At 38.0% G+C, this 23,750-nt stretch overlaps 1 protein-coding gene across 1 annotated transcript; it reads right to left on the reverse strand.

The window, feature by feature from the left end:
* Window positions 1-1,868: 1,868 nt before the first annotated feature.
* Window positions 1,869-23,658, reverse strand: LOC141904258 (LLGL scribble cell polarity complex component 2-like). Its single transcript, XM_074792827.1, has 26 exons — window positions 23,443-23,658; window positions 22,009-22,145; window positions 21,408-21,505; window positions 21,232-21,313; window positions 20,742-20,839; window positions 19,782-19,931; window positions 19,258-19,330; window positions 18,161-18,380; window positions 17,547-17,601; window positions 16,971-17,113; window positions 15,604-15,821; window positions 15,437-15,510; window positions 15,161-15,308; window positions 14,553-14,881; window positions 14,034-14,342; window positions 13,514-13,782; window positions 13,047-13,163; window positions 12,521-12,687; window positions 12,327-12,432; window positions 11,951-12,071; window positions 11,291-11,482; window positions 10,781-10,945; window positions 10,096-10,241; window positions 8,402-8,505; window positions 7,690-7,709; window positions 1,869-7,110 (listed from the first exon to the last, which is right to left on the reverse strand). Exons 2-26 carry the CDS (start codon window positions 22,099-22,101, stop codon window positions 7,056-7,058), a joined length of 3,552 nt encoding a protein of 1,183 aa, XP_074648928.1. The 5' UTR covers window positions 22,102-22,145; window positions 23,443-23,658; the 3' UTR covers window positions 1,869-7,055.
* Window positions 23,659-23,750: the final 92 nt, after the last annotated feature.

Genomic DNA, 23,750 nt, shown 5'->3' on the forward strand with positions numbered 1-23,750 from the left:
TATGTGTCAGTCTGAGGAAGATTTTGACTCGGGGCATGGCTAAGACCAGCGTAAGATGGTAGTTGATTCTATCGCCAATCTAACAACTTGAATTTAAGACTATTTTTGGTCTATAATCACCACTGTACAACTGGGCCCGAACCTTAAGTGGTGACTGACTCTAGCATTTTCTCTTGGTCTACTTTTTGAATGAGGAACTGATAGATCATCGGCGTGAACCAGGGTTATAATCTCATCTACGGACTGAATGCTAAGTTCCATATTCAGATCATGAATGTGGATTTGTATACACGATGGGTTTCAGTCCCAAGTTGATGTGGATGGTCATCCACATGTTCATCCATTGTGCAGATTTGAACTTGTGGGTAGGAATCCCACGTTAGACTGGCTATCGAACAAGGATGGTCATTGTTGTAAACATTTGACAAATGATTACTCCAATGATGGTCTTACTGCTGTCAAATCTGAGACTCTCGCCCCTGGTCTGGTTTGTCAATATTTGCCTCATAGGATATTCAGCTTTATGTAATTCTGTCACACATCAGGTTAATTCTGCTTGGTTATCGGTTAGATAATGATTTTCTATAATATGTGTGTATTTTGTAATGATGTAAATATTTAACTTATTAGTTTTAGATTATGTAATTGTTTACGTGTTTCCGAGAATGAAACATGTAGAATGAACTGGTTTATTGGTGCTAAGTATGAAATGATATATGATATTTTGTGTGTAGATTCTCAGATAATGAATATCCACAATATTTTCTTCATTTAAATATCTGGAATGAACAATAATTTGCAATAAATTATTGACAGCTGGTGTTTTGAAATTTAAGAGCGTAATGTTAGTTTGTACTTGAAACTATGAATAAACATGAACTAGATGGAAGGCACTTGAGAATATTAAAATCAGCTAAGTTTGTCCCCAGCCTATGAGTTCATACTATAATCATTTTGAATGCACATCTGGATCTTAATCTATTATAATAATCAGGGGAAATTCTCTTGAATGAGGTAAAATATTGTGTAATATTTGCTGGATCTAAAATACATTGTACAAGACAATCAATCATAAGGATATATTATGCAAATAAAGTAAAATTATTACTTCATTATGAAACATGGACTCATTGTTTATATTTGTTTGGCAGTCACTTTGAGGAAATTGGGTCCCAAATCACCTGATTTACAATTATTTGAGATATCGTAATCAATGATTGGGCATAACTCTATTTAATGTTTTAGGACAGGGCAGGTTCTCTAGTCACTCAGTCCATAAACAGGCGAGGGGCTTGATTGTCCTTTTCTAGAATATGGAAAGAGTTTTAATGTCCTGATTTGTTTGTATTGGCACGGAGCCAAAACTCACCAGCTGCACAGGTACGTATGATGAATCCAAGAGAGGCAAGTCCATCAGTCAAAGAAGTGCCCTTTGAATATTTCTCTGGAGAATGTTCAAGAACCCTATTTTCCTTGGCGCTTGCCTATTCAGGGTTTATGAGATACATGTAACTGGCTTTTTAATTTGTCTGGGCCCGGCTGTGATCCTTGTGACGGTGGTAACCATTGTTCAAACGAGAATCCTCAATCACCCAACTGTAGAACTAGTGGCTCTAGATTACCTGTTCCTCCTGGGATTTAGAGCATGTATTCAAGATGGATCACTGGACTTCATTCTAATCAGATAATGAACGTTATTTTTGGGAATCAGAATATTGGTGGGAACCTGAGCATGTTGATAATAGTTCATACAAACAGTGGGCCTCCCTTGAGGACATGACATTGATGAAGGGAAGTAACCCAGCTGCAATAGACTGCAATGTTTGTAGTTCCTCATCTATGAAATAATCAAATCATAACAAGCCATGTTTTATTGTGAAGAAATGTCATTTATTTGGTCAAATAGGTCGTTGACATGAAAAAACTTTCGTTTTTCTTTAGCGTTTAAACTCACAGCATTTTGAAGACAATCAGTATTTGTATCATCATCATCAATCATTTAATTATGATCAGTATTTTTTTTATTCAATTTTATACCAAGCTGGAAATACACAGATATATAGATTAATGTAAACAATAACGAAAGCTGTTGCGTTACAACTATAGAATCATTACACCTTTATATCTACTATACATCATTATTATTATCATCATCACTTTCAAAAAGCTAAACATTTAATTCGAAGCCGCGAGTCGGAGTTTACTTCTACTACATTACACTAACGGTTTCTTCATGCAAAGCGGACAATCTTGTTCAAAGACCAGAGCTTTTTTTCTCATTAAGAACGGAAGATCATCGCTGTACTATTAATCGTTTTCGTATATTACTATATTTATGATATTATCAGACAACAGAATTTTCGACAGAATGATTATTTATAAATTCAGAGCTGATCGATGATCTTATCGTATGATAAAATAGATTATATTCAGTGTAACCAGATGGGAAATGATCTGATCCCGGCACCCTAGTACCAATCGGTGATCCAACTCCCGGTACCCTCCTAGTACCTAATCCTGGCACCCTAGTCTACCCCAGAATACCAGCCATTATCAACTACCAAAAAACGCTGAAGCTCTAGATGGTGAAAAACATTATTAAAAATACATCTATTTATCATTTCTACATAGAATATGAACCGGCTCGGGTTGGTGGTTAAACAGCTCGGTATTTAATTCGTTTTATCCATATAAATATTTCAGATCTGATATCGCGGAGTTTAGGGTAGCTTCCACTCGGTGCCATCGTCAGTGGCAGATAAATGCATAAATGAATGAATGAATGGAACATCGAATATTATTCAAATAGAGAATTCGACAATGAAGTTGACTACATGTATTTATTGTAAGGGAAGCTATTGAAGCTTCCATTATTAGTGTAGACTATAGTAAACTAGTCGTTCATCTTTATACATAGACACACACACACACGTAAAGCGAATTATAAGAAGATGATACCATGAACCAATGATGAATATCAGGATATAACAAACGATCACAGCATCACATATTCTATGATAATAGTCAATTATATAATAATGATAAAAACGTAAGTTTCGGAAATAGAAAGAATATAAAGACATGCATTGATTGAATATCACTCAAGGAGGGAATGCTTTACTCATTCGCAATGACCACTGTGCACCGTGTATATATATATATATATATACCATATGTACGAACCCTGATGGCGTCTATGTGTAATATGGGTCGAATTCAAGGGTTTGGACGTTAATTTATCAATCGATTCATAAAATCTAACCATTATTCGTCAACTCTTTTTTTTTATACACAAGAAACCGTTAACAAAAACATCCCGGCAGGCGGGCCGGGGATGGCACAATAATCGCACAACGACTGAACGTACCGTGTACGCGTTTACAAAAATACTTTTTAAATCGTTAACGAAAACTAGCAATCTTTTTTTCCAAACGTCCAAATGACGAATGTTAAATGCAAATCGAATTTGGAAAGGTTTCATTTTATTACCAAAGTACAAAAATATCTGGGGTTGAATAATAATGCGTTAAGTGGGGAGTAGTAGTTCCGTATCGATATACTAACAACTTAAACAACAGCTATTGACGAGCGCTTAAATGCTTGAATAAGAAATTTAAGGGGCGAAGGACAACAAAAACAGCCCAGACAACGAAGCAATCGGGGCCCGATAACACAAAATCAGATTAACTCAAAATCTCATGACTTAAGATAAGAACTGAAATAACGTAAAGATTAAATCGATTGAGGCGTTAAATGTTTTTTTGTGCAAAAAACTAACCCCGTGGCAAAAGTATGCGAAGTCATTTTTCGGTCAAAATCAACGCGTACAACAACTGTATTAAATCATTCTCGATTTCTTTCACGGTGAATGTTTATATCTATCTAGTGACAAGTTTAACGTAAGTTTACGTAGACTTTCGCATCAAAATCTTCCTCAATTCGTCAAATATGCGCTTCACATACTTTTGCCGTCATCACTTTCTCCAAATAATTTTAAACAATGGAAATGTATAATCAAGAGAATGCATTATCTCAAGCAGAAGTAAAAATGTTTGTTAATGCGCACTATAAACTGGTGCCATTAATACGATAAACAATGCTTTCATAAAGCAACAGTGTCCACAAATCGGTACAAAACAAACAATCCCCGAAATGAACTAACACTATACAGAAAATGATGAACTGTGCGAAATTTGAACGATGATGAGCTTTGTGTCCGCAATCACACGGAGAAGTAAAATTTTCATTTCTTTTCGGAATCACAAAAATAATTCTTTAGTTGTCGTACCATTGCGAATAATAATCATCATACGCGAAAAAATAGTTACAATAATTTAGATAAAATAGAATCGACATACGGACGATCAGCTGTAGTTAGATGTTATCATCAACGCGCCATGAACTCGGCAAACATTCTCAACTCAACGAGTTATAAACATTCTCAACTCCACGAGTTATAAACATTCTCAACTCCACGAGTTATAAACATGTGAAACAATAGATCGAGTTGTAGTGTAATAATAATAAGATCAAATTCATTTCATTTCATTTTTAAATTTCCATTGAAACATGATATATTCAGAGAACATGTATCAATATGAAACAGTCCGTGCTGCTGCTGCTGCTGCTAATATGAATTCTTAGATAGCAACATTTGCTAACAGTTCCGCGTAAACACATCGGGGCTTATTGCACAGTCATGACATTAGTCCAAAAATAGTCTTAGCCAGGTCTTTGGTTGTAAAACTGGCTATAGAATCAAAATGAGCTTAGACTGGTCCTAAATTGTCAGATTGACTATAGAATCAAAATGAGCTTAGACTGGTCCTAAGTTTCGTAGATAGCTCATAGAGCCAAAATCAACTTAAGACTGGTCTGTTCAGATTGTTGATTGGCTATTTTGTGGTTTTGTTTGGTTGTTAGAATGGTTATAGAATAGATTAGGCTTAAGTCGAAGCCTTGACTGTGTAACTAGCCCCCTGGTATCCATCTGTTATAATTATGAAGCCATTTTTAGTAGTTGAAATCATCAACAATTTTTGAAATAATCGCAATTTTAACATTTCTTATTAATCTCTGTGACCATTTTTCACTAAAGCTGTTTACGACGAGGAATAAAGAAGAACAGTTTTCGATTTAGCACTTTCCGGCGCGGGTAAAAAAAAACAGCCCATTAACACTCGCAGAACGTCGCCTTTACCCTAAACATACTACAAAATTCCAAACCGACACTGCGCTGGTAAAGAATACAGTTATCAGAAGCTATACGCGACACAGTTTAAAGCACCTAAAGGTAAATAATGAAAATGCGCGAAAAAATGAACTGGCAGGAGTAGGGATCTAACCTGCACCAAATATCTATAATATCATATATATATATATATCTATATACATACCGTACATCGTCATTAAACCATCAGTTTTATAGTAAAACACTTCATAATTGAAACGTGTAAAAATCTACACACATCGACGACGTTTACAGAATTTGTGCATAGAAAATGAAAATGATTACGCAACGACGACGACGACGTGCGTCGTTCATTTCAGTTTTCGTCAATGTAAAAATCGTATATACCGTTTACTTTTCGAGTATTCACGTGCTGAAAAGCGATAGTCGACGCATCCTACCGCGGTAGGAATTCCCACCCGATGGCATTGAGACTCGCCACGCATTAGCCAATCACAAATCACGTTTTATATTCGCATGGGTTTTTCAATTTATAGTTTATCCGTGAAATTTGGTGATTATACAACAAGCAATCTGATTGACGCCGCAAGTTCCCTCGCAGCAGACCCGCGCATGTACCTGCGCATGCGGTCTAGTGTGGCAGGGGTTCGTGCCGTGGCTGAGTCTCGCCATGCCACCATCGGGTTCGAATCCCTGCCGAGGGACGATGTAGTCAACACGACAAATCACGACCAAGAACTAATTATCATTAAAAATTGATAACATTTACCGCGCACTATAGAGATAAAGAAAGTACAATCGCGAGTAATGGAAGCAGTATTTTACAAAGCAAAAAACACAAAAATATCATCGTCATTATCATCGGTTTAATTTCACGTATCACGAGAATTATCTCAATGTATGAATCGACACGGGCAGCTGCGACAACACGACAGACGCGAGATCATTAACTATTTAACATCCCTAAATCCACGTCCCCCTTTTTAACGGAATCAGCGGGATTAGCAGAAAATCCAGCAGCGTTACATAGACATACATAGAGAAGGCCTGCGCGGTGTATGCTTACTATCACCAATATTATGCCAATCATTGCGATAACCTAGAACCTACCGATAGGTGAAACCTTCTAGGTTTTACCGATCAGGGGGTCGTAGACACAACCAGGACCTACTAGACTATTACTGATCAGAGGCTTGTAGATGGCAGGGGGGACGTATGTGATCAGATGTTATTGCCCGATTATTATTACAGGTATATACTAGAGATCCCCTCCCAGAACACACTAATCATTGATCAGTCAGTACGCATTTAGACAACAATGATATTAACGACATACTAATCAATTTCTGAAACCCCATCGACAAAATGCAATATTCGATAAATCATTCATTTCTTGCGTTACGAAATTAGAAAAGCTCAGTGTGAAAATTTCCGCTACACGACGCACGCAAAAATAACTACAGAGTGAATCATTGAATCAAGTACTACAGAGTGAATCGAACATTACTAACGAATCAATGAATCAAACAACTGAGTGAATGAATCAATGAATCAAACACTACCGAGCGATTCGACGTATAATGAATCTCAACTGAATCTAACGAATCTAAATAATTAATCAGTTATTAATAATCTACGCGCGTAAAAATAGCAAATATTTACTACTACTATGGTATGATGATGCTTCATGTTGACCGAATCAAAGCGATAGACAACATTTACATACATTACATCAACGTCTCAATGTTCTAAAACTGCTACTAAAGTAAATCTACATGTATTTTCATAATTATGTTATTTTGTCTTCGCGTCATTACGAATCAGGTCTTTTTCTCTTGTCTCTTGCGTTTTGTTTCGTTCTCCTCTACTCGACGTTAAGCTGGTATTTCATCTGATACGCAGTTGTTTGGTTCATGCGTCTGAAATAACACAACAAAGAAAAACGACTTTTAAAAGCGCGAGTTTTTTCTTTTAAAGTTATGCACAGATTTTCAAGCAGCGATGTTTATTATGCCTGCCATGCATTGATAAAGCAGATTAATTTGATATTTGATTTGAATTTTGATTATCGGATCATTCTATTGTAGCAAATCAGGTTAATATGATTACATAAATGCAGCAAACAGGTAGGAGACCCAGCTGAATGTGGAGGGAAGGTACGCAGGAAGGGGTACACACAGCCGTGAACAAACCCCCTTAATCTTAGTTTCCAAAAATCCTGAAACCCGCCGACACCTCGAAGCCGAAACCAACTTCAAACGATGAAGAAATGAATTCGATTAAAATCCAGAGTGATTAAAAACCAACGAATAACTTTTAAAACAGCCGAGGACGGAACATTAAAAAAATAGACAAAACACCGCAGTAGATATTGAGGTGAGATTCTACTGAAGACTCGAACAGATCATTTCATAAATAACAAAGTGCAAGAATAGATGAATGAACACAGATATATATATATATAATGATGAGAATAGTATAATATTAGTATTATTCACCCATCAGCATCGGCTTGCTCCTAATACAGGTGCAGCATTGTATTTAAATAATACACACACTTATTAAACATCATATCTTACAGTTCACTAACGCTGTGTATATATGCGCTCATGCTTATATGGTTTAAAGTTTTCAGCCCTGTTAGAAGGGTCGCGCATGCTTCGAGCTTCTTCGATCAATTCATGCAAGACTCGTCTCCATGGATCGTTATCCATTAAACTTTACCCATAATTTATATCTAAATAATATAAGCGATCTTTCAACCCTGATTAGGGGTGAATTCTTTAACAAACGATGCACAGAGCTTTTCTCTGATTAACTTCCTTTTACTATTCTAAATATAAAGTAAATTCGTTTCTAAATCCATGAGTAATCCTTTCACTCAGTAATCTTTAGTAGGGATAACCGATTCTGCTCTGAATATCTATGCTTCATCTTGGTTGCAAACACTAGGGGGTCTGGCATAAAGTTTGTTCGCTAACCATTGCCCGAATGTTGCTCCATACATCATACCAATTAAAGGCAATTAGGGGATTTACAAACTTTCTGGATCTTTCATGTAAATCGCATGTCACATTTTGCGAACCAATCAGAGTCATATCGAAAACTCTCATTGGGGTAATTTTGACCCCTGTCTGAGGTAGGCATTTACCGTCGGCAATATGTCTACGAAGAATAACTCTTTTCTGATATAACAGCGCGAATTCTCACCTCGATATCGTTCAGCTTAGCCTCTAACTGTTTCTTCAGGTCAGCTGGGTCGTCGTCGGTGACCACGTACGTCTCGGACGTAGTGTTTGTTTTTATATCCGTATCTAACAAAAACATAAAGCGCGTTCAAAAATAATGCAGCAGAATCATTCACGAACATACAAACAATATCAATCATTCATTCGATCTAAACCCAACACCAAATTTTACAATTCGTCGCAATGCTAATTATAAATCCGACCCAGCGCATCATCATCATCTGAGCCACGTTTGTTCCCAGGTTTTGTTATCAGAATCATGCAGGTTCAGCCACACAGCAGCAAAACAAATATCAACAATTACAACGGCCTAAGTCAGATATGAGTCAAAATAGTGCACACTATAGTCAACTAACATTTACCTTAATGCAAACCCATACGTATGCACATTAATGATATGCACTATGTTCCACCTATATCTGACTTAGGCCATTATTTGTTGCAACGTTTTATGAGGTTGCTGGCTACATAGGTAACTAGACAGCTACGTTAGGTAGGTAGGCAGATAGGAAGGTAGGCAGGTATGTGCTCCAAACATACAGGATAAACCAACACAACAACTTTCATAATAAGCCGATAAAAAAAACAATTTTCATGCATCAAAACAAAGCAGATTATTATCAAGTGTCAGCAAAAAGAATTTCAGTGCTGCAGCAATGAAACTGATGGAGTGCCAGCAATATTCAAAGGTCAGATACACCCCGAGATAGCTAGTACCAGGTTTATGTAATAGATGGCAGAAGTGGGGATCCCCAGTTGTGAGGTACAATGACCTGACTCTGCAGTTCCTGGTTAAATCCAACGTTTCAAATGTTTATACTTCCTATTTATAAGGTTGCTATTTTTTACTTGTTGAGTCAGAAGAGTAAAGCAGGAAGCTGGTGAAAGCCGAGTCCATAGAAGGTTGAATTAATAGAATTGGTTCGTTGAAAACAAAAGCGAACATTATCAGAAATATGATTCTGAACAAATTTTTCTTTATCCAGAAATACATCGTCCTTCTTTATAGATACGATCGAATTGACTTCTGCAGTTATCTGTTGTGTCCCTCAGACACTTCCCTTAAATTTGAAATCTATGACATATAGTTGGATGATAGGTCTATATCAATTACAATAACAATGTATGGTTCTAATGAAGCGCAATATCTGCGTTTATCCGAAGCCTACCGTTAAATCCTAGGCGAGAACAATGGAACTGAGATGGCGAGTAGAGGTGGTAAGGTAGATAGATGCAGGGTGGCCACTTCCCCTGATTTTTCCACATGATTACACTAAATTACCCGAGGTAAGTGAATCACGTATTGATAAAGAATCATTGTTTTCAATAAGAGCCAGGTCCCAGGTCTCAGACCTGTCTGTCGTTTGTAAAGGACCCGCCTGTTTTTTCAAACCAGCTTTCGTTTCAGGGACTGTGACATATTATGGGACCCTCCTGTTTTTCAAAGGGACCTGGCTGGTTAATTTCTTATTGAAAACGCTGAGAATCATGCGGTCAATAATAATATGTGAATTCCCAGAGTATTTCAGGTTTTTGTCAGAATTTGTCAAATTCCTTCAGTTTCCCTGATTTGTTTCTGATTCCCCGATTTGTCCCTGTTTTTGAGGTTAAGTGGTCACCCTGATTAGGTAAGTAGGTAGGTGAGGAGATACTGACCTCCGTCTTTGATCTCCTCAGTAGTGGTTGTAGTAGTCGATGATACTGTAATTGTTCCGTCGAGTTGTTTTTCAGTTGATTCCGATGATATCGTACGGGTCGATTGAACCGTAGTGCGTTCAACAACCACAGATGTATGAGCTTCACTGTTAATTAAATAACAACACAAGTCAGTACGAGAAATCACATCGCCGCGCATTGGCTTTAACCTACAACAGCCTGGATTTTCTGGAGTCCTTTAAAACTACACTTTAAACAGGGCTCAGTAGCAATCAAGGCTTAAATTAAATTTAAGACAAGTCTAAGACCATCTTGATTCTATTGCCAATCTTACAACTCGATAATAATGATTGTATTTCTGGCCTTTTCACCAGCCGGTTTCATAGCCAAGACTTAAGTCAAATGCGGTTCTAAATCATAAGACTGGTCTTAAGTTGTAAGATTGGCTATAGACCTTAGATAGTCTCAAGTCTAAGCTATGACTATGGAACCGGCTGCTGACCAGCATCTAGCCTCAAGGATTCCGCCTGAGCCCTAAACTAATTGATAAATCTTCAAAACCCTCATTATGTCAAAAATGTGACAGGACCCTTTAGTTCTTGCATCTCAAGTCACAGATTCAAATATAAGCCTATTATGAGATCTATAGCCGACCAGTGATTGTATTAAAATCACGTATAAATACCTGGATGAAGTCATATACTCTTTCACGCTATCTATAGTAATATCGGTAGCCGGTGTATCTTCTGCTTTAGAATCGTCGAGTGTAGATTTCTCGAGGCCCTCGGTCACTTGTTCAACATCGTCTGTTTTCTGTTCTCCACTTGTTCCCTCGGCAGCTCCGTCGGTTCTATACGCGTTAGTTAGAAAGGCAAATAATATGAGAGTCAAATCAACGCCTCATGGACCAGTTCCACAGTCAAAGCTTAGATTTAAGACCAGTCTTTGCCCAACTTGGTTCTACTGTTTAAGAGGTATTTGCAGGCCACATCGGTGGTCAAGTCAATGTCAGACCCTTGAAGTTGGTAAATTGCCAGGGGGCAGTTTTATAGACATTTAAGTCTAAAAACATTCTCTCTGATTTTAGCTTTCTAAAGAAATTTGCTGATTTTTTTAAAGAAAAGAAAATTCCTCGACTTTCTCTGATTTCAAGTTCGTGTCAATTTTCCGAGAAAAAATTAAGTTGTTGTCTTACTTGTCTTCTTCATTGGTCGCTGGTGTCTCTTCGACGGGTTCCGGTTTCGGAGGTCTCATACCTTCCTTCAACTCGACGCTGCAGTCCGGTTTAACGGCGCGGTAAGTCGTCAACGCGAAACGCGTGAATTCTGATGGCGAACTCAAATAGAAACCTTGTCCATATTGATCGAATACACACGACGAAATACCGCTAGAAAATACGTAAATACATTCTCAATTATACACTCGCAAATTTTTACAATTTTTTCATATCTTCTAAAAGCTGGCGTTTATTTTTTTTCATGACAAGATTTTCAGATAATGTAATTTTTCTGGACAGATTAGAATAAGATTTCTTAAACTTTAAAACAGTTCGCGTATAAATTCTGAGCTCTACGGTATATGGCATAAGAATTTGACGAGACACTTCTCTTAAATTTTTCGCAGATTTTCATTATTCTGATTTTCATGAGGTTTAAAGGCTCGAGTAGCCTACAATAGCTGTATATACTTAACTATACTATGATTCGTTAAGAGGCTTTTCAGAATTTCTTATCAACAACTTATTTCCAAATGAAGGTTTAACATTCAACAAATTAAATTAGAAGTACAAAGCGAGACTCAATAGAGACTATTTAACCGAGATAACTGTACACAGATTAAAGAATGTTTCACTTACATGAGATTTTCCTTCTTGATGCAGCTGTTTTTGCTCTGCAGACTCAGATGCGGAATCGTGTAAAGACTCACTTCACCGAGATTGCTCAACGTAGAAATACCATACGAAATATACTCTTCATCTGGAAGAACACCATCAATAATCAATCACATGATTCTGACAGATGTTAATTCACAAATCGATTGTAATAGTCTGCGCTTTATAGCAGTAAGGCTTCAGCAGGTTGGCCACATTCCGCATATTGACAAATCCCCTGAGTTTTTAATGTTACGACACAAAATTCCTAAGGAATTTCTTAGTTTTTGGTGCATAAGAATTGGCACTTTAGTAGTGAAATGCACCCATGTGATAGAGATATAGGCATAGAGATACGTACCATTTCGACTGCAGATATTAACAACTCCGATTTTACGAACTCGAGATCCGTCCAAAGCTGTGATCTTCTGCTTGGTTTTAGCTTTTAGGTTCGGCAGGGAGAAAATCTAAAACACAAAATAGATATTTTCGATTTTCACTCCAGTGGCTTATTTTAGATTCCCCCAGATAATAACGATCTTATATTTTTCTTACCTTCATCTGCTCCTCGGAACAGATCAACAATGAATGCCCACCGGACATATCGGCTTCTTTAGCGATGCCTTTTGTAATTTCAATCGATTTCGGTAGAATGTGTCCCTGTTTGTCGAGAACGCTGATAGCAATAACCGGAGCGCGGTGTCGTAATTTAATCTCTTTACCTGTAATTATCCAATATCGTTGATTGAAAGATTTTCAAATCATATTTGTCAAAGTCCGCAGCAGTCGAACACTATTTCATGAATACTAAGTTCACAACATTTTTGTAAATCAATGACAAAGCCACGACATAAAAAAAGCATTTGCAGTCAAAATTTAAAATAAAATCGGCTACTTTAAATTTCGACTAAATTGTCCCATTTCATCACCTTCAGGACCGTGCCTGTAAATAAGGCGCTTATCAGGCTCTATCCTAAGTTTTACACAAAAAGTAAACACTTATCGGAATTTTCCAAGACTCGCGCTACAAACCCTGGTTATTCAACAAAATATAATTCAATTTCTTGGAGATAAAACTTACAGAGGTCGCATTGTACGGTCTCCGAGGCTCTCTTCTCTCCCTCAGGAATCACCAGTTTATAAACGAACACGAATCCTCCGTTAGTTCCGACCCATAAACTCGGGTGATGAGTCGACGCTGCAAATAAAACAACGTTTCTTACGGATCAGGTAAACTAAAATTCCTTCATTTTCTGGGACCCATTGTAAGATTGTAAGATATAGAATGCGGGGACTATAATTTCTAATCAAAGAGGTTCCTTGTACCACTTGGTCACCAGCACAAACAACAATGTACCAAAAATTCCATTTTCTACATATTTACAAATACCCAGATTATTCCATGATATAACACAAAAATCCCTCTGAATAAATCTGAAGAATTTTCAGGTTTAAAATATTCCATTTCTTTATGAATTACGTATTGATAAAGAAACACCTGGTCAATATCCGAATTCCTGGAATTTTCATCTTTGTAAAGACACTTACGTTCGAGGATGAATGTTTCAGCGAAGTGGAACAACCTGACGACGCTATTCATACTATCATCAGCCGCACGAGCTTCGATCTTTCTCTCTTCCGGTTTCACCTCAGCTGCCGCAGCTGCTTCTGCTTCTTCTTTCTTGTCTTCGGTCGGAGATGCGGTAGCGGATTCCGATTCAGCTGCAGCTGCGGCTGGTTCCTCTTCGCTTTCCTTCTTCTCGACCTCCTTCACTGGCTCTTCGCTCGTTTCTGCAGGTTTTTCCTCTTCAGTTGGACTGAAAAAAATCATGTTCAAAATCATAAATGATGAGGATTATAGGAATGAAAGTTTCCTGAAGTTTTCCTGATTCCAGGTAAGTAGCCACCCAGCGAGGATCCACCAGGTGGCGCTAGAAAAACGATTTCAGATTTCTCTCGAGATTAAATTAAAATCTGTATCAACAATTTCCTAACATTAAACGAATGGCTAAGAGTTGTCCTACTGCCTGGCACGCCATCTGGTGAGATAACCCGGTGTTCTCATTACCTTTCTTTCTTTTCTTCTTCTTTCTCCTCTTTAGTTTCCTCCTTTGTCGCATCCTCTTTCGACGGACTCTTCGATGGACTCTTTTTCGGCGATCCAGCCTCTTTCTTCGTGGTGATGGTGGCGCCACCGTGTCTCTTACGTACGCGCAGACGACGGATCGATTCGCGCAGCGACTTTTTGAATTTCTTGCCGCGAGACATCGACGATTCCTGCACGTGTTCTTCAGGGTTCAACGTACAGTTCGTGAGAACTTCTTTCTTCTGCGCGTAATCGAACACGGTGAATCCGTGAGCCGTTCCTGCTACTAGTCTAATATACACAATATACAACGTTTTAGTTTTAGGTAAATATTACATTTTCATGGGTCTAATTGAAGAACTCTGGGATTTTCATATCCTTTCAATCGGTTTTATTGCTTTTCACAAGAAAATAATACAAGGATTTCAACTTTTTTCCCCAGATTCTAGAAGAACAGATGCAGCCGTTCAATAGATTCAATAAATTGCAGAAATAACTTACATTTGCCATTCAGGTTGGAATGTAAGAGCTGTAGTAGCTGCCGGTGGGAACACCTGTAACACGACCGTCGGCTGGAATCCGGCTGCGAATTTAATCTCGCCCGATCTCGCTTCCAGGGCCTGATGTCCCTTCCAGACGAAACTGTCGCGATCGCTGACGATGTTACTCTGTACGGTGGCGACCTCTTTAGTCGTCTCTTCGCCTTCGATGTTCATCATGACGACCTGACCGGCGCTGCCCCCGACGACGAGGGTCTCGCTCAACGGACACAGTTCGATTCTCTGTATCGCTAGACGAGGATCGTCGCTGAACGGATCGTACGTACTGACCTAATTAATATCAACAACTTCAATTAAATTACGACTCCAAAATAGAAATGATTTCAGTAAAGAAACGACTTTTGCTTAGTAAATTGTCGAATTGGAAATACAAATTGGGACTCGAGAAATTCAGATGACTTCAGTTAATGGGAGGATTTGTGGAAATAACCACTCACTAATGCACCTAGTAGTAAATTCAAATCGATTTGGAAATGTAAATTTTGACTCAAAATTAGAGACTTCTATCTAGTGATCCGTAACCGGATTATCATTTTTCGATTTTGATACCTTTCTGAATGGTGGCCATTCTTCCTCTCCGTCGTTCGCTGAATCTGCAGCAACATCGTCGGTGAATATAGTCGACGTAGATAGTTTATAGAGCAGGCTGGCGGCCGGGGTCGACGCGTCCCAGAACTGAATAGTTCCATCTTCGTGTCTACAAAAATCAAATTTGTTCAATTCTCATTTTCTGTGAGTGGATGTTTCGAAAACCCTTCACCTCCCATGGTTAATTAAATGAATTTTGATATTAGGTCCATTTATTTCAGGAAAATGAAAACTCACCCGGTGAGAAGCAAATCTCGTGCATCTTTGTCGCGGTCTTCAACTGCATTGATTCCTCCGGTTAACGGCCAATCCTATTAATTAACATTCATGACATACGCATAAATTAACATACATTATCTACACAGCCAGATATTTACACGGATTATCTCGATGAAGGACGTTACCAGGGTGCTGTGACCGGAATCCTGACCGAGTCCGATCTCTTTGATTTTATTCCACAGATCCTCGGGAACGTGGCTGATATGCTGGGCGCAGGTGATCGCTGATGAATGCATGCTGGCTAGGTATGGCAGACGGAACGTAGGCCAATCCTTCGTCACCAAATCAATAAATACAATCTCTTCTTCAGCAAGGATTATCAGGGTATGTGGACTGCCATTTTCTATAATAGCAAACAAAATAAGCTTTATTTAACACAGGGTTCCTACAGATATCAGTCATTCCTGGATATTAGGAGTTTTTTAGGAGAAAATTTCAAACTTCGAATAAGTGTCTACATCACTTTCATATATCTCAATCACTGTAGACTACTAAGTGACCAGTGACATCACAGCCACTCATGGCTTCCAGCTAACCCTAACCTTAGGTCAGCTGTCCAGTGATATCACAGGCAGTCATGACTGCCAGCTAACCAGTGACATCACAGGCACTCATGACTGCCAGCTAACCCTAACCCTAGGTCAGGTGACCAGTGACATCACAGGCACTCATGACTGCCAGCTAACCCTAACCCTAGGTCAGGTGACCAGTGACATCACAGGCACTCATGACTGCCAGCTAACCCTAACCCTAGGTCAGGTGACCAGTGACATCACAGGCACTCATGACTGCCAGCTAACCCTAACCCTAGGTCAGGTGACCAGTGACACCACAGGCACTCATGACTGCCAGCTAACCCTAACCCTAGGTCAGGTGACCAGTGACACAACAGGCACTCATGACTGCCAGCTAACCAGTGACATCACAGCCACTCATGACTGCCACCTAACCCTAACCCTAGGTCAGGTGACTTGGATAGTAAGAAGCCAGCCAATCAGAATCAAGCTTACATATGCTCCAGCTTACGAAGTGACCATGACAGTTATTCATTATAATTCATTATTCAACAGACTATTGAATTGAGGTTGGAATTACTGAGGCATTGCATGTAGGCAGAATTCAATCTGCACATAATCAAATTGGATCAGATTAAAAATCCTTTCATTGTGAGCATTACCCTTAGAATTAAAATTCAGTATAAATAAAATACTAGTTTAAAGCCTTTTCAATGATTTTGTCGATTCAGTAAAATTATGATTAGCTAATTTTAATTTTTGTTGATTCAGCAAAATAACGATTAATCATTTATGACTAGATTTGTTGATTCTCTAATAAATCTATGAATACATTCTCATTATTTCTCTTCAATCCGAATAACTTCATTGATTTGATAAACGCACGATTTGAACAATACGAATGAATTACTAAAGCGCTGTGTAACGCGCAGGGCCAATTTGAATTTCAGATAATTCAACGGTAATTTCTACAATACCTTCATTATCCATGGTAACGAAATCAATAACAGGCGAAGTGACTTCGAAGACGACGTGTTGAGTATCCTCCATGACGGTTACGGTGTGACGATCGTCGTAACTCGCACGCGGCATACCGCCAGAAAATATGATAAACGGCTCTCTACAAAATTACAATATCGCATATTAATTCATTTTCAAAATGTAGGTAATAGTTCAGGAAACTATCAATCAATACAATTAATTTCATCTTATCAGTATTTAGAGTTTATTGAAATGAATTTTTTCGGGATCATATCTTTCATTAGGTGAACCACACAAGAAAACTACAGATTTACATATATTTTAAAATTATCAATTTGATAAAATACATGGGTTCTAAACTATTCGATTCTAAACTATTTAACGACAAAAGAAGCTCATTTTTGAATACATTAAGCATATGAGATGAGTAGTCATTGGTTTCGTAAGGGCCCTCCTGAGCTTTCAAACAAACAGGGCCTGCCCTAATTTTAGAGTGCCATTACAGACTATAACTTATTTTCTTAGCTCTCAAAATACCGGGAGATTCACTTTTCATTTCTAGACAAACTTACTTTGATGTCGATGGTTTGGTCAGAATCTTGGTGATCGGCTTGCATGGGAATGGTCCTAAAAATCAGAATTAAGAATAACACTGTTACATGAAACACAGGGCGAATATTTTAGCCCGATTTTCAACATTCCCAGGACAACCCCCGGTACCCGCATAGCCACGGGCAGCAGAGGACTGCTGGGGTGAGGGCCAATCCTCAGGTCAGGACAGGTTAACCTGACTACCTCACAATCTATCTATCTTCATAGTGGTTTTCATCACAATTTAACATCGAAAAACGGATCAAGTCTAATAGAAAAATGTGATTTTGAGCATATTTGGAAACTTTCAGGAGTAATTGAGCTCTATATTCAAAACAGTAGGTTTTCTTTAATAGAAAATGAACTAGAAACCATTCTGTTTTTAAGCGTATTTTGATGTACATTAGATTTTTATAAAGAATGGTTACTACAAGCACTCATGCAAATAGTAGTGGTAGTAAAGACTTCAAATTGAATAGCACAGTGGTAGTCAGGACAGCCCCGGTGGGTATCAACAGCACAGAGTATATCATAGTAGCTGCAGGGTACTCGGGTATCAGGGTACTCGGGTATCAGGGTACTCTGGTTCTCTTACCGTAAGGAATAGCAGTTCGTTCACTTGGTTTCACCGGTTCACGTTCGATTGTTGTCGGCCAGTTGATGTAACTGCCGTCATTGTGTGACGTAATAAATTGAGTTCCGTCTCGATTCCAACTAAATGATTCTAATTGTTGAGACGACGCGAACTGACCTTGAACTCGACTGTGAGTCATATCCCACAACACGCACAGGCCTTTATTGTAACCGATCAAAACCTAATGACGACAACAGAAACATTTATCATTTCAATCACAAACCCTGAACTAAAAATACTGAATATTCATCATTATGAGAAATCTGAATTAATTATCACATTTCACATCTATGTAGTTTGACAATATAATGATAACGAAAAAAGTCTATATTCAACTAAAGATCCCAACAAATCAGTCATTGGGGATATAAGTTTTTAAGGAGAGAATTTCAGATTTCGAGGATGTGTCTGCATCACTTTCATATCCTAATTACTGTAGACTCTTCCTAAATCGGTACTGTTTATCTCGGTAAACCAGTAATTCAATGGTTTTCTAAGCAAATTTCTATCATTTATACCATCTCTGTTTTTATTTCGGTAACCGCCTAATTGGGTTAAAAAAAGATTCCGTTTTCATCTGCACCGATTGAGGCATAGTTTACTGTACAACTTCTGAAGTATCTTAGATTTGGGCATTTTGCTCAAATTATAGGAGTTTTAAGCACAATTAAAAGCATTTTCTGTTTAGAAAGAGTTTTTAGGGAATCAAGTAGTCGTAGGGACCTTGCTAAGGGTAGACTTGTATAATTTGATTTTTGTTTTTCAATTTTTAACGTCAATATATGAGTCACAAGTTTAATCTAGACGTGTCTAGTTTGAGCTTATCATTTTCAACGTGTCGATTGCATTAAGATATGGGGGAATCCCAGTCTCTATTGTGAGCGCCCGAAATAAAATAATATAAAATTATCTCCAGACACAATACGCCATCATCAAATTTTCGATGAAATATCACTTCGACGAACAAGCACTTAATAATGTACACGGTATTTAGAACAATTGAGGAAGTTAGTCTCGTAAAGACAGTCGAGGAAGCTTTTTGTTCGACGAGAACTAACCTTATCAGGAGTACAAGGATTAATTTCGATGGCCTCGACGGATCCAGGGTTCAATTTAAATTCATCCGGAACGCTGAAAATATAACATACCGAATATATACATACATGATATAGAGAAGTATTAGTCATCAGGTTATAATTGTAGCAATTGCTGTCATGTAACAAGTGATGAATATAATTATAATGTGACCAGTAATATAGAACACTATATATATATATATATATATATATATATATATATATATATATATATATATATATATATATATATATATATATATATATATAATTCAGTAGAGTTAGAGATGAATCATTTATTATACAGTAATCAGAGTCACACAGATTTACAGCTCGCTCTCTCTCTCTCTACTAATTATATGCATATTTCATGTATCTGTTACACGACTTCTATAGAGAAACGATGGTTATATAGAATATGTAACGCGCTCTTCAGATATTTATGATCGCGAATCGCTTTTCACAAATGTAATAATAAAACACTGGCGGCGTTTGTTCATACGTACTTCTGCATGACGACATCCTGGTAGATAACGGCGTCTGCTTTCAGCGTGAAATTCTCCAAGTCGAGTTGATGGATGTTTCCGCTTTCGGTGCCCAACAATAAAGTTTTACCGTCAGCTGTTAAACAAGCTACAGTCAATTCCATCAGTCTCCTGTTAAATACAATACATACATTGTATTTTATTACGATATATACAAATTTAAATCACAAAGCCTATCAATTGAAAACTATCGTTATGAGTTAGTGATTTCATAAGGATTGAATTTCTACACCAAACTGGTGCCTATCGAGGCCTTTTTTTATTTTGCTCTTCTGGAAGATTTCATATTCTTTCTGCCACCACAGATATGGAAGAATCGAAATTCTAGAAGAGTTCTGCCAGAATACGGAAGAATCGGAAATTTCTGCACATCATAGAAATCTAATGTAGAATCCTCTACTTGGGACTGACAACCACTTTACTAACAGTCTTATCAAGCCTATAAGATTTGTTAGGCCTATATCGTTTTCTTTTTTACTTTTATAGGTAACTTCCCCTTTTTCGGGTATCTTTCCCAGTAATCACCCACAAGAATGGTATCAAATTCATTCCGTGCCATTTGGGTCTCGAAAAGAATGGAACAATATTCATTCCCGAAAGCGTAGTTAGGTCAGACAGAACGATTAGCTATCGATAACTACAGCGTTTATCGCATGTTGCTAGCGGCAACGGTACTCATCTCTCAAGTAACGCGCGCGACGACGACGGCAACAGATCTCAGACAATGAGAGCGTAACGATACACGAATTCAGAGAACGATACACAATTCAAAACCGTTGCCAAGAATGTATTGATTTTAAACTACTATTCGTTATCTCTTACTCAGTATATGACTCAATTTGATACTGTGTGATGATTAATGGTGTTTGAAAAACATGTGTAACCACTAAAGGTTATCTTATGTAACTTGTTCAAACGTACCCTTCTTCCATTGTAAATGTTCGAACGTGATCCAAATCACTGCCGTTGATCTCCCACAAGTGAACCGTGTTGTCGCGACACACGCTCAAAAGTCGACCCTGAAATTTTTTTAAAACAATTCAGACATTGCTCCCACAAAACAATTCTCAAGTTTTTTCCTAAGTATTTCATGGGTGATATTTCAATTTTGCCAAATGAAAATGTGGTCTCTGTATGAAACATGGTTTGTAGCAGCAAGACTATAAGTAGTCACATGATAGCAGTTCATCATTATTCGCCAAACATAACAACAATCTACAGACAAATTGCCCAGAATTTTTTTAACCAAAAAATATCACTTATTAGACTTGCTACCAGCATGCTACGGGGACGTCAACATTTTAGTGGTGAGAATTTTAGTGGTGAGTTTAAATTCCCAAGCTTTTCCTGATTCCCGGCAATGAAGCATGCGTTGACGACTATTCTGACAGCAATTTCAAAATTGACTCACCTGCTCTGGGAGGAAGATCAACTGCCCGACCGTTTCACCGCTCTCCAGGACATTGTCAAATTCGACCCCCGGCTTTCCGAAGCTTCGATCGCGTCAAGGAATTTCATAATACCGCGAAACGAAATTCAATATCGATTATAAGGAAATTAATTTTAGCTCGGGCTGTAAAAGGATACATCTTGATGACGCCGGTCTTGGTGGCAATCGCCAACAAGTTGAGGGAAGGATCGTAGGCAAGAGCTGACGGTTTGTGTGGAAATCCATGATCCGTACACTAATAATACAATTAAACAAACTTATAAATATGAAACCCCTGAAATAGTAAACACACAGTCACTCGAACACAACCAGCTCCACAGCTGTGCGTATTGCATTCATAAACACTCTGATCAAACTCAACAACCTACAACAGTACAACTGGAGAACCAAGATTCTGATTCTATAGAAAACGTATCCATGCACGCAGGATCTGAAGGTCTAAACGAATTTGTTCCGAGGCAAATAAATCAGAATGGTACACTTCGACAAAATATCATTTTCAAGAATATCAAAAAATGAAATTCTACATTTGCTTCACACAAAATGCTCTTTTTAGATTTATTTACTCGACAACAATTTGCTCCTTAAAATGAATAAAGCGCTTGAGATTACACAAGTATCATTAGTCCCTCTCTAGATCGGCCCATGTCTTGAAATGGGTCTAAGGAACAAAACAATCATTAGCTACAGCTGAAGATCTCAGTAGAGCTGTGAGACTGTACAACTACTGGTACTTACTTTTTGGAATTGTAACAGATCCTGTGCTAATTTAGTCTTACGACTGCTGTCCTTCGGTTTCATTCGACGAAACTGTTTAAATATCGCACTCATTTTGTCGCGGTTTCTTTTACTTTCTTCCTTTTTAGTAGATTTAACTGAATTAAACAAAACAGAAGCAATTTTATCGATTTTAATTCACACAGTTCTGAACCCAGTACTACAGTCCTGGACCGAGTACTACAGATCTGTACCAAGTTTCACAGTCCTGGACCCAGTTCCACAGTTCTGAACCCAGTTCCACAGTCCTGGACCCTGTTCCACCTTTTTTCCCGCTTAGTTTGACAACAAAATTAAGATTGTTAGTTCCATTCATTTGCGATGAAATATTCTAAGCTCTAAAAGTCAAATTTTATCTCGAAACAGAGGAACTGGGTTCATTAATTCTAAATATCTTTAAGTCATACCCTGGCAGCAGCAGCAGATGTCTCTGAGCAATTCAAAACACTAGCTCTGTGTATGAGTCTCACTGTATCTCACTGTATGAATATAACTACAGTTTTTCTCATATATAAACAACGTGTGCTTGGTTTTTGTCGCAATACACGCGTCATATACAGAAATACAGACAATGTAGCAATTCATTTCAAATGTGTGATCATCATTGCGTCACACGTGTTGTTTTATTGTCGTCTCTCGACAAAATGTGTGCTCCACAAAACAATTACTAGAAAACTTAGTAAATTTAGATCATTCGAACAATGCTGCACAGTCCAATAACTGCCCGCAATAGTTCGAAATCATGAGTTCAAATATAAACAAACGCATATAGCCTATAAATAAGCTGGTTTTGGAATGTGAAGTTCAATCCAGTTTGAATATAGCCTAACCGTTGGAAAATATTTGAAATTTGAATAGCGATCTTGACACGTGAAAAATTGTCTAAAAGTGCAAAATTTTCTATATTAGAATACCTAGTCGGATTTTAATTCAGGGCTTGTTCCCACAAACTCCTAGGCCTAACTGAATTTACGAATGAAGAAATTAGAGATTTGAAGATTCTCGTGATCCAGCAGAAACTCGATTGTCTCCCCTCCCAGACATCGTTTTTATAATCCGGGCGTTAATATAGACAGTGCACTACAATTCGTTTTTTATGCGTGCGATTATTATTATGAATAGCAGGCGTTCCAACAAATAATTTACCATCTATTCACGCAAGAGCAGTAGTTAGTAGTGTGTAGTGTTATATGGGTATATTATGTAATTCATCCGCTAATAAATAAAGAGGCAAACTCTACCAGTAAATGGCTGGCCTAGTAAAAAGAATAGATGAGAGGAGACACAATACCGAGTGAGTTGAGACTGCGAGCGAGTTCTCTCTGTGCGACGCGGAGTGGTTGAGATAGAGAGAGGAATGACTGATCGATAATGTCTGTTGTTTATTGCACGTACCTGGATGTCTCTAGACCCGGTCGCAGCTTCTCCTGTAGCGAATCAGCCGAAATAATTCCTCAGTTATCTAGCAGTAGACGTTCTAGTTGTGATGGGCCGCTAATTGTCGCAGGCCCTCGTCGAAATAATCACCGATATTCGAATATAATCCTCGCCGAACGAAGTCGAATTCGAGCTGAGAGTCGGAGTCATAGACTGAGAAAATCCCGCCGCGTTTATTCACTACCTACACACCGAACCGTCTCAATACGCGACAATGTCTGACACGTTTCAAAAACTAAAATTCAACTGAACTATCAAATTTTATT

This window comes from Tubulanus polymorphus, chromosome 4, assembly GCF_964204645.1.
Source record: "Tubulanus polymorphus chromosome 4, tnTubPoly1.2, whole genome shotgun sequence".
Taxonomy (NCBI): domain Eukaryota; kingdom Metazoa; phylum Nemertea; class Palaeonemertea; order Tubulaniformes; family Tubulanidae; genus Tubulanus; species Tubulanus polymorphus.